Source organism: Bufo bufo, chromosome 3, assembly GCF_905171765.1.
Source record: "Bufo bufo chromosome 3, aBufBuf1.1, whole genome shotgun sequence".
Lineage (NCBI taxonomy): Eukaryota > Metazoa > Chordata > Amphibia > Anura > Bufonidae > Bufo > Bufo bufo.
In genome coordinates this window covers 158,549,028-158,561,075 of record NC_053391.1, presented here as the reverse complement: position 1 = coordinate 158,561,075, position 12,048 = coordinate 158,549,028, and the positions used below count along the sequence as shown (strand labels likewise).

The window sequence follows — 12,048 nt, the reverse complement described above, 5'->3', positions numbered from 1 at the left end:
GTGTGAAAGTAGCCTTACTCTCCATTCAGAATGCATGGGGATAAAACTGATCAGTTCTTTTCCGGTATAGAGCCCCTGTGACGGAACTCTATGCCAGAAAAGAAAAACGCAAGTGTGAAAGTACCCTTAGTGATTTGTATTAACTTTCTCTACATAAATTCTATTTGCTGAAGTGACACAACCCATTCTAGTCTTAACCTTTATTGTCTATCCATCTGTAACAATAGCCTCAGTTTTATTATCATGGCTTATCTTAATGATGTATTGCCCCACCTACAAATGTCTGCAACTTTTTTTAAATTTGCTTTTCTCTGGGTAAAATTTGCTTTTCTCTGGGTAATTCACTTGTAAACCTGCCTGATGAAGGAGCCTCTGTTCTCCAAAAGTTTTCAAATATATTTTTTCTCATTAGCCAGTAAAGTTATAACTGCTAGAATGCTTTTGTCTTTTTTTTTTTATCACAAACATATTTTACATCACATAGATTTCCTGCAGATTATGGGCTTACCAGGTCTACAAGAGTGATACATCTTCGTCAGTAGTTTAATGCATTTTTCTTCTGTCCAGTCATGAATAATCCTGGCCACGATAAACAGGTCTGCCTCAGGTAAAGGATCATTAAAGAAGTCTCCTTTGATAAAGAAGTAAAGACATTGACAATTTCACAAAAAAAATCACAAGAAATCACTACAAGTCAGCAGTTCATGGTTTAATAAACCTTAGTATATTCCAATTATAACACTAACACTGGTAAGGGGAGACAACACAATTTTCAGCTATGTTATATTTTAAGGCACTACCACTACACAAGCAATATCAGACACCATTGTCATACAAACATCAATACTTATTTGCAGAAATTTTGTAATATAACTTATGAGGAAGTTAAATTGTTAGTATTGGGGCACAGGTCTTAATCATTAATTTCAGGTACTCTATTCAGAATTTCATTCCCATTGGTACAAGTGTATACACTCAAGCATCTAGCCATGCAGTCAGTGTTGGACTGGCCCACCGGAGGACCATAGAATTCTGCAGTGGGCTCTTTCCTATTAATACTATTTGGCCCCACCCCCGCTATTACAGCATCTAAGCAAGAAGAAACTGCTTTCTCTGCTTAGTGAGGATGGTGAGGCCACCACCCGGGGCCTTATCTACAGCAGGATAACTCTATGCCCCAGGCTGTCGTTCTCCTCTCTCCATGCTGTCCCTTCACTTCTGTAATGCAGCAGACAGGCATATATTAGGAGTAGTCGTGAGCGAAAATTGCAAAAATTTGATTCAAATTTCACAAAGACATTTACTTTGTGATGAATTTCTTCATCGCGAAGTGCATTTTTTTGTGAGTAGCAGGCGCAATGACGTGAATGGCGATTGCACCTCCCCCGTCATTGAATCCCTCAGATGCCACGTTCATTGCTGATCTGAGATGACCATTGAGGGCTGTCAAGGGGTTAATCAGTAAAAAAAATATGCTCACCTTATCCATATGAGCACAAAGAGGCCATTACAACCATCTTGATTGAAGATCCCGCATTAAATCTTGCGATTTTGTGGGGGATCTTAAATCAAGATGGCTATGGTGGCCTCTTCGCACTCAAATGAATGAGTTATGTTTTTTTAAACGTCATTTCAGGGAAAATTTGTTACCATGATACACAAGGAAATTTAGCTTCGTGGCAAATGGAATTTTCCCTGAAATTTGGATCAAAGTCCACTTCAGATACTTTGATTTGCTCAACCATAGTGAGGAGACATCATTGCTCCTCCCTGACAGAGCCCATGCATCTGCTGCCTAGTTGGAACAGGAAAGAAGGGAGGAATCCTTCTGTTCACAAATGAGGAGACAGCAGAAGAAGCCATGACAAGGCATTACCTTGCAAGAAACTTGAGCTCATCCAGCAAGGAAATAGGCAGTGGCGTAACTACCGGGGAAGTAGCGGCTTCGGCGCCCGGCAGCGTGTGTGACAGTTTATTTTCAAGTTAGTTAACCACTTCAGCCCCCAGTGCTTAAACACCCTGAAAGACCAGGCCACTTTTTACACTTCTGACCTACACTACTTTCACCGTTTATTGCTCGGTCATGCAACTTACCACCCAAATGAATTTTACCTCCTTTTCTTCTCACTAATAGAGCTTTCATTTGGTGGTATTTCATTGCTGCTGACATTTTTACTTTTTTTGTTATTAATCGAAATTTAACGATTTTTTTGCAAAAACATGACATTTTTCACTTTCAGTTGTAAAATTTTGCAAAAAAAACGACATCCATATAGAAATTTTGCTCTAAATTTATAGTTCTACATGTCTTTGATAAAAAAAAAATGTTTGGGTAAAAAAAAAATGGTTTGGGTAAAAGTTATAGCGTTTACAAACTATGGTACAAAAATGTGAATTTCCGCTTTTTGAAGCAGCTCTGACTTTCTGAGCACCTGTCATGTTTCCTGAGGTTCTACAATGGCCAGACAGTACAAACACCCCACAAATGACCCCATTTCTGAAAGTACACACCCTAAGGTATTCGTTGATGGGCATAGTGAGTTCATAGAACTTTTTATTTTTTGTCACAAGTTAGCGGAAAATTATGATTTTTTTTTTTCTTTCTTACAAAGTCTCATATTCCACTAACTTGTGACAAAAAATAAAAAGTTCTATGAACTCACTATGCCCATCAGCGAATACCTTGGGGTCTCTTCTTTCCAAAATGGGGTCACTTGTGGGGTAGTTATACTGCCCTGGCATTCTAGGGGCCCAAATGTGTGGTAAGGAGTTTGAAATCAAATTCTGTAAAAAATGACCTGTGAAATCCGAAAGGTGCTCTTTGGAATATGGGCCCCTTTGCCCACCTAGGCTGCAAAAAAGTGTCACACATCTGGTATCTCCGTACTCAGGAGAAGGTGGGGAATGTGTTTTGGGGTGTCATTTTATATATACCCATGCTGGGTGAGAGAAATATCTTGGCAAAAGACAACTTTTCCCATTTTTTTATACAAAGTTGTCATTTGACCAAGATATTTATCTCACCTCAGCTCTACTATATCTCTATATATGACAGCTGGCCCAGCAAACCCAGCTCTGCTACATCTATACACATGACAGCTGCCCAAACACACCCATTTCTGCTACATCTATACACATGACAGCTGCCCAAGCACACTCAGCTTTGCTATATCTCTATATATCTATATACTGTATAGCAATACTTAGAGATATATAGATGTAGCAGAGCTGGGTGTGCTGGGGCAGCTGTCATATATAGAGATATAGTAGAACTGAGTGTGCTGGTGCAGCTGACATGTCTATTAGATGTAGCAGAGCTGGGTGTGCTGGGGCAGCTATCATATATAGAGATATAGCAGAGCTGGGTGTGCTGGGACAGCTGTCATATAGAGATATAGCAGTGCTGGGTGTGTTGGGGCAGCTGTCATGTGTATAGATGTACACTTAGCCAGCTATAACAGTAGAAGTCTCGTATTTTTCAGTCAGTGGCAATGCAGCCTTTATGGCTGTGTGGGTAAATGCTTTGCCTCTGATACATGAAGGTTGTGGGTTCGAATCCCAGCAGAAACTTTTCTGAAATACAAGCACTGACTCCATATATGGACATACAGGGCAGGACACAGGAAGAGGCTGCATTGCATTGCTGACATGGAGGTAAGTAGAAGTGTTTATTTTATTTTTTTAATACCCGACTGTAACTGCCATGGGGGGAGCGGGAGGCACTTGATACTGGCACATGGGGGGAGGGGGGTTGGCACCTGATACTGGCACATGGGGGGGGGAAGAGAGGCACCTGATACTGGCACATGGGGGGGGGTAGAGGCACCTGATACTGGCACATGGAGGGGGGAGAGAGGCACTTGATACTGGCACATGGGAGGGGGGGGGTTTGGCACTTGATACTGGCACATGGGTGATTTTGGCACTATGATACTGGCACATGGGGGGGAGAGGCACTTGATACTGGCACTTTTTTGGGGGGGGAGAGATGGCACTATGATACTGGGACATGGGGGGAAGAGAGAGGCACTTGATACTGGCACATGGGGGGGAGGAGAGAGGAACTTGATACCGGCACTTTTTTTTGGGGGGGGGGGGGGTGGCACTATGATACTGGGACATGGGGGGGAGGAGAGAGGCACTTGATACTGGCACATGGGGGGGGAGGGAGGCACTTGATACTGGCACGTGGGGGGGGGGTTGGCACTTGATACTGGCACATGGGTGGGTTTGGCACTATGATACTGGCACATGGGGGGGGAGAGGCACTTGATACTGTCACTTTTTTGGGGGGGAGATGGCACTATGATACTGGGACATGAGGGGGAGAGAGAGGCACTTGATACTGGCACATGGGGGGGGGGGGAGATGGCACTATGATACTGGAACAACATGTGGTGGGAGGTGAGAGGCACTTGGGGACACTTACTGGCACATTATTGGGGGGCATCTATGGGGACACTTACTGGCACATTATTGGGGGGCATTATGGGGGACACTAGACCGGCAGCCTATCAGAGGCCGGACACTGAGGGGCATCTACTGGGGCACTATATATGGGACATTTTATACTGGTACATTATGGGGACACTAGCAGGAAGGGGGGAGAGGAGCACTATGGGGGAATTTACTGGGGGCACTATACAGGGGTATTTTATACTGGGACATTATGGGGGCACTATGGGGACATTAGCTCAACTGGGGGCATTACAAGGGGGTATTTTTGCACTGTCAAATTATAAGGAGAATTATTTCTACTGGGGGCGCATTATGGTGGGCTTTATTACTCCCCCATGGTATGACCCCCTAGTAACAGCACCAGCCTCTCCCTGCTCTGCTATCCCTCTGCCCCTTCTCCAAATCCTTATTATGAAATCTTTCTCATTAGGATAAAGCACAACATCAGCTCCACCGAGCCCCCGGGCAAAGTGTTGAAGTGGCGTCCGAGATCCCCAAGGGCCAAGTCAAGTAATTGTAAGTTTTCATATGAAATATGTTTGTTATACACATATAGCATACACTGTGCCACACAATATACAGTATACCTCTACACTGTGCCAAAGGAGTGGGGTTTACACAGGAGGGAGGTGCGAAGCGCGCTGGGGGGCCCTTACAAATATTTGCTGTGGGGCCCAGTCACTTCTAGTTACGCCCCTGGAAGTAGATAAGTGTTTATGTGCCTGTATACAGTATATACATAAGTAACATAGTAACATAGTACATAAGGCTGAAAAAAGACATCTGTCCATCCAGTTCGGCCTGTTATCCTGCAAGTTGATCCAGAGGAAGACAAAAAAAAAACCCTGTGAGGTAGAAGCCAATTTTCCCCACTTTAGGGGAATAAAAAATTCCTTCCCGACTCCAATCAGGCAATCAGAATAACTCCCTGGATCAACGACCCCTCTCTAGTAGCTATAGCCTGTTATATTATTATGCTCATTCTGAGTGTGAATGTGTTTGTATGTTTATACAGTGTGGCCGATGAAAAAGTAGCCCACCTCCAGCGATAGTATGACAAGATGAACATACTGCAGATAGTGTTTGTGATGTTTTCCTTGAGTTCATCCAGGGGATGTGGATCGTTAGCGTACACTCTCTGTTTTAAATTTCTCCACAAATAAAAATTGCATGTGGACAAGTCTGGGGAACATGGTGGCCATAACACCTTGCTCACAGTTCGCTCCTCCGTAAACAGCTCATGAGTGAGTTCTCTGAGGTGCGGCATGTTGCCCCATCTTGTTGGAAAAAACAGGACATTTTTTCTTCTGCAGCATCGCTGCTGAAGAGCTGTAAGTTAGAGATTCTAACTGCCCTTGCAGTAAGTATGGCCACCAAGCAGCTATTTTTTTATTAAATGTTTGCTTATATCTTTGTGCAATTGACTAGCAGTGTGCTGTTACTTATAGTTCTACTAATTCAATTGTGTTTCAGCCAAGGTAGCGTGCACCTGCGTTCTCAAATTCACTTATTATGGAGGTGCTGGTTCGTTTGTTTTTCTTCCCTATTGTCACTGCCACTGGGGGGTGGCGCCCCCTGGTAGGGAGTTTGAACCGTGCACCACTGCCCATTTACCATGTGCTTTTAACCGCCTCAGGACCGCCGTACACAGGATTGCGTCCTGGCGGCGGCCCTGTTATTCTGGGTGAACGCATATACGTGTCCTCTCGCGAGAGGCGAGATTTCATGTGAACGCGCGCACATAGGCGCGCGCATTCACAGGAACCGAAGGTAAGTGAGTGAATCTGCAGCCTGCCAGCGGCGATCGTTCGCTGGCAGGCTGTAGATGCGATTTTTTAACCCCTAAAAGGTATATTAGATGCTGTTTTGATAACAGTGTCTAATATACCTGCTACCTGGTGCTCTGGTGGTCCCTTTTGCTTGGATCGACCACCAGAGGACACAGGCAGCTCTGTAATAAGTAGCACCAAACACCACTAAACTACACCCCCCGACACTTATTAACCACTTATCACCCCATATTAGACTCCCTGATCACCCCCCTGTCATTGATCAACCCCCTGTAAGACTCCATTCAGACGTCCGTATGTGTTTTGCGGATCCGATCCATGGATCCGCGGATCCGCAAAACACATACGGACGTCTGAATGGAGCCTTACAGGGGGGTGATCAATGACATATAGCCCATATAGACTCCCTGATCACCCCCCTGTCATTGATCACCCCCCTGTAAGGCTGGCTCCATTCAGAGGTCCGTATGTGTTTTGCGGATCCACGGATAGGATCCGCAAAACACATACGTATGTCTGAATGGAGCCTTACAGGGGGGTGATCAATGACAGGGGGATGATCACCCCATATAGACTCCCTGATCACCCCCTGTAATTGATAACCCCCTTGTAAGGCTGGCTCCATTCAGAGGTCCGTATGTGTATTGCGGATCCACGGATCCATGGATCGGATCCGCAAAACACATACGGACGTCTGAATGGAGCCTTACAGGGGGGTGATCAATGACAGGGGGGTGATCACCCCATATAGACTCCCTGATCACCCCCCTGTCATTGATCACCCCCCTGTAAGGCTCCATTCAGACGTCCGTATGTGTTTTGCGGATCCGATCCATGGATCCGCAAAACACATACGGACCTCTGAATGGAGCGTTACAGGGGGGTGATCACCCCATATAGACTCCCTGATCACCCCCCTGTCATTGATCACCCCCTGTCATTGATCACCCCCCTGTCATTGATCACCCACCTGTAAGGCTCCATTCAGACGTCCATATGTGTTTTTTGCGGATCATATGGACCTCTGAATGGAGTCTTACAGGGGGTGATCAATGACAGGGGGGTGATCAATGACAGGGGGGTGATCACCCCATATAGACTCCCTGATCACCCCCCTGTCATTGATCACCCCCCTGTAAGGCTCCATTCAGACGTCCGTATGTGTTTTGCGGATCCGATCCATGGATCCGTGGAACCGCAAAACACATACGGACCTCTGAATGGAGACTTACAGGGGGGTGATCAATGACAGGGAGGTGATCACCCCATATAGACTTCCTGATCACCCCCCTGTCATTGATCACCCCCCTGTAAGGCTCCATTCAGACATTTTTTTGGCACAAGTTAGCGGAAATTTATATTTTTTTATTTATTTATTTATTTTTCTTACAAAGTCTCATATTCCACTAACTTGTGACAAAAAATAAAATCTCACATGAACTCACCATACCCCTCACAGAATCCAAATGCGTAATTTTTTTTAGACATTTATATTCCAGACTTCTTCTCACGCTTTAGGGCCCCTAAAATGCCAGGGCAGTATAAATACCCCACACGTGACCCCATTTTGGAAAGAAGACACCTCAAGGTATTTTGTGAAGGGCATGGCGAGTTCATGTAAAATTTAATTTTTTGTCACAAGTTAGCGTAAATTGAGACTTTGTGAGAAAAAACAAAAAAAAAATCAATTTCCGCTAACTTGTGCAAAAAAAAAAAAATCTTCTATGAACTCGCCATGCCCCTCATGGAATACCTTGGGGTGTCTTCTTTCCAAAATGGGGTCACATGTGGGGTATTTATACTGCCCTGGCATTTTAGGGGCCCTAAAGAGTGAGAAGAAGTTTGGGATCCAAATGTCTAAAAATGCCCTCCTAAAAGGAATTTGGTCCCCTTTGCGCATCTAGGCTGCAAAAAAGTGTCACACATGTGGTATCGCTGTACTCAGGAGAAGTTGGGCAATGTGTTTTGGGGTGTCTTTTTACATATACCCATGCTGGGTGAGAGAAATATCTCGGCAAAAGACTACTTTTCCCTTTTTTTATACAAAGTTGGCATTTGACCGAGATATTTATCTCACTTAGCATGGGTATATGTAAAATGACACCCCAAAACACATTGCCCAACTTCTCCTGAGTACAGCGATACCACATGTGTGACACTTTTTGCAACCTAGGTGGGCAAAGGGGCCCACATTCCAAAGAGCACCTTTAGGATTTCACAGGGCATTTTTTACACATTTTGATTTCAAACTACTTCTCACGCATTAGTGCCCCTAAAATGCCAGGGCAGTATAACTACCCCACAAGTGACCCAATTTTTGAAAGAAGACAGCTCAAGGTATTTCGTGATGGGCATAGTGAGTTCATGGAAGTTTTTATTTTTTGTCACACGTTAGTGGAATATGAGACTTTGTAAGAAAAAAAAAATAATCATTTTCTGCTAACTTGTGACAAAAAATAAAAAGTTCTATGAACTCACTAGGCCCATCAGCGAATACCTTAATGTGTCTACTTTCCGAAATGGGGTCATTTGTGGGGTTTTTCTACTGTCTGGGCATTGTAGAACCTCAGGAAACATGACAGGTGCTCAGAAAGTCAGAGCTGCTTCAAAAAGCGGAAATTCACATTTTTGTACCATAGTTTGTAAACGCTATAACTTTTACCCAAACCATTTTTTTTTTTACCCAAACATTTTTTTTTATCAAAGACATGTAGAACAATAAATTTAGAGAAAAATTTATATATAGATGTTGTTTTTTTTGAAAAATTTTACAACTGAAAGTGAAAAATTTCATTTTTTTGCAAAAATTTTGTTACATTTCGATTAATAACAAAAAAAGTAAAATTGTCAGCAGCAATGAAATACCACCAAATGAAAGCTCTATTAGTGAGAAGAAAAAGAGGTAAAATTCATTTGGGTGGTAAGTTGCATGACCGAGCAATAAATCGTGAAAGTAGTGTAGTGCAGAATTGTAAAAAGTGGTCTGGTCATTAAGGGTGTTTAAGCTGAAGTGTTTAAAGGGTTTCTGTCACCCCACAAAACTCATTTTTTTTTTTTTGGATAGTTAGATTCCTTATAGGGCGATATAGGAGAATATAATAGTCTTACTTACTTTCATGCGGCCGATTCTTTATAAAACAAAGTTTTATAATATGTAAATGAGGGCTCTACCAGCAAGTAGGGCGTCTACTTGCTGGTAGCTGCTGCAGAAATCCGCCCCCTCGCCGTGTTGATTGACAGGGCCAGCCGTGATCTCCTCCTCCGGCCGGCCCTGTCAGTATTTCAAAAATCGCGCGCCTCTGGTCATTCGGCGCAGGCGCTCTGAGATGAGGAGGCGCGTCTCCTCAGCACTCCCTCAGTGCGCCTGCGCCGATGACATCACCGAAAGAGAAGACGTCATCGGCGCCTCCTCATCTCAGAGCGCCTGCGCCGAATGACCAGAGGCGCGCGATTTTTGAAATACTGACAGGGCCGGCCGGAGGAGGAGATCACGGCTGGCCCTGTCAATCAACACGGCGAGGGGGCGGTTTTCTGCTGCGGCTACCAGCAAGTAGACGCCCTACTTGCTGGTAGAGCCCTCATTTACATATTATAAAACTTCGTTTTATAAAGAATCGGCCGCATGAAAGTAAGTAAGACTATTATATTCTCCTATATCGCCCTATAAGGAATCTAACTATCCAAAAAAAAAAAAAAAAGAGTTTTGTGGGGTGACAGAAACCCTTTAAGCTGAAGTAGTTAATTAGATAGATTGTACAGCTGTATTCTACTTTGCCCATATTGCAGGCTGACTGGGAGAGGCATGTGTAGGATATAGCTGGGTGCTACTTTGCCCAGATTGTAGGCTGTAAGCCCAGGAGAGGCATGTTAGAGTAGGCCCCATCTGATTAGAAGCCACCTTGTCGTCTGGTAGATGGGCCCGACTTATTTTTGATCAGTTATATGCGCAAAGAGCTTCTAACTGCCCTTGCAGTAAGTATGGCCACCAAGCAGCTATTTTTTATACAGTGTTTGCTTATATCTTTGTGCAATTGACTAGCAGTGTGCTGATACTTGTAGTTCTTCTAATCCAATTGTGTTTCAGCCAAGGTAGCGTACACCTGTGTTCTCAAATTCACTTATTATGGAGGTGCTGGTTCATTTGTTTTTCTTGCCGAGCTGCAAGCAGTATCAGCCAACATTTTCTGACATGCTCAAAGATGCATAGATGTGAACAGGGACCACTATCAGCTTCTTTTATTACTTGTGGGTAATTAAAAAATAATAATTCACTTGATCATTCATCTTGTTATACCATTGCTGGAGTATGTATGTGCTTGTGCGTATATCACACTGTACACGTATGTATATACAGTACAGACCAAAAGTTTGGACACACCTTCTCATTCAAATAGTTTTCTTTATTTTCATGACTATGAAGGCATCAAAACTATGAATTAACACATGTGGAATTATATACATAACAAACAAGTGTGAAACAACAGAAAATATGTCATATTCTAGGTTCTTCAAAGTAGCCACCTTTTGCTTTGTATACTGCTTTGCACACTCTTGGCATTCTCTTGATGAGCTTCAAGAGGTAGTCCCCTGAAATGGTCTTCCAACAGTCTTGAAGGAGTTCCCAGAGATGCTTAGCACTTGTTGGCCCTTTTGCCTTCACTCTGCGGTCCAGCTCACCCCAAACCATCTCGATTGGGTTAAGGTCCGGTGACTGTTAAGAAGATTTTATCTTTCATAGCAGATTTCCCTGGGGTTCCAGTTCTCATAATGGGGGATTTCAATAATGGGATATGCCCTAGTATGGATAGAATGGGGATGGCGGTGAAAGCCTCATCAGGAGATTATACTCCGTTTGGTAGACTGTTACAGGAGGTGTCTCTAATTGATATATGGAGAGAAAGAAACCCGCAGGTACAGCAATACTCATGCTGTTCTAGTTCATTTAGTTCATTGTCTAGAATAGACTTGGCACTGGTGAACAAGGAATTGGGGAGTTTAGTACAAGATATTACATACCTCGCCAGGCGGCTGACGGATCATTCTCCCTTATTGGTGTCCGCTACCTTTATACCCCCTAGAATAGGGAATGGTAAGTCATGGACGTTTAACCCTTTCTGGTTACCTTTATTAGCAGACGTGGGTAGTATCAAGGAGCAACTGGAAGAGTTTTTTAGGACCAATTTGCCTACAACTTCACGACTGATAGTATGGGACACTATGAAAGCTTATATGAGAGGATTACTTATAGCACAGGTGAACAGGAAAAAAAGTGAAATTAGAGCTAAGGTACAGGGATTAACGCGAGCAATGGAATCGGCTGAAGCTAAATATGTTGATCAGCCTATTGAAAGGCATAGGGTGTTATGGGAAGAGGCACAAAAGGAGCTTAATGATAGGCTATTGCTTAACGCTAGAAATAAACAGTTCTTTCAGAAACAAGTATATTATGAAGAGGGGCGAAAAGACAGGGAGAATGTTGGCCATGGTGTCTAGAGCACAACGTTCTTCCGGTTATATAGCGGCTCTTAAGAATACATCTGGGGTTCAATGTAATGCTCCGGAACAGATACTGGGGATTATGAAGGAGTTCTATTCGAACTTATATGCTTCCCGATTAACAGCTTCAGATGCAGAGATAGATTCATTTCTTATGGGTCTGCAATTGCCGGTACTCACAATTGAACAGCGTGCTACATTAGACTCTCCTGTAACGGTCACTGAGATGGAGACAGCGTTATCAAGTATGTCCAATAATAAGGCTCCAAGAAGTGATGGGCTGCCAGTGGAGATCTACAAGTGG

The 12,048-nt window shown here is 43.6% G+C and overlaps 1 protein-coding gene across 1 annotated transcript in view; it reads right to left on the bottom strand.

The window, feature by feature from the left end:
• The window catches only part of LOC120994864 (acetylserotonin O-methyltransferase-like), a 193,832-nt gene that overhangs the window by 24,806 nt on the left and 156,978 nt on the right, over positions 1-12,048 (bottom strand). The window contains exon 7 of the mRNA XM_040423731.1: positions 509-631. Within this exon, the coding sequence (XP_040279665.1) occupies positions 509-631 (123 nt within the window). The remainder of the gene's footprint in view (positions 1-508; positions 632-12,048) is intronic.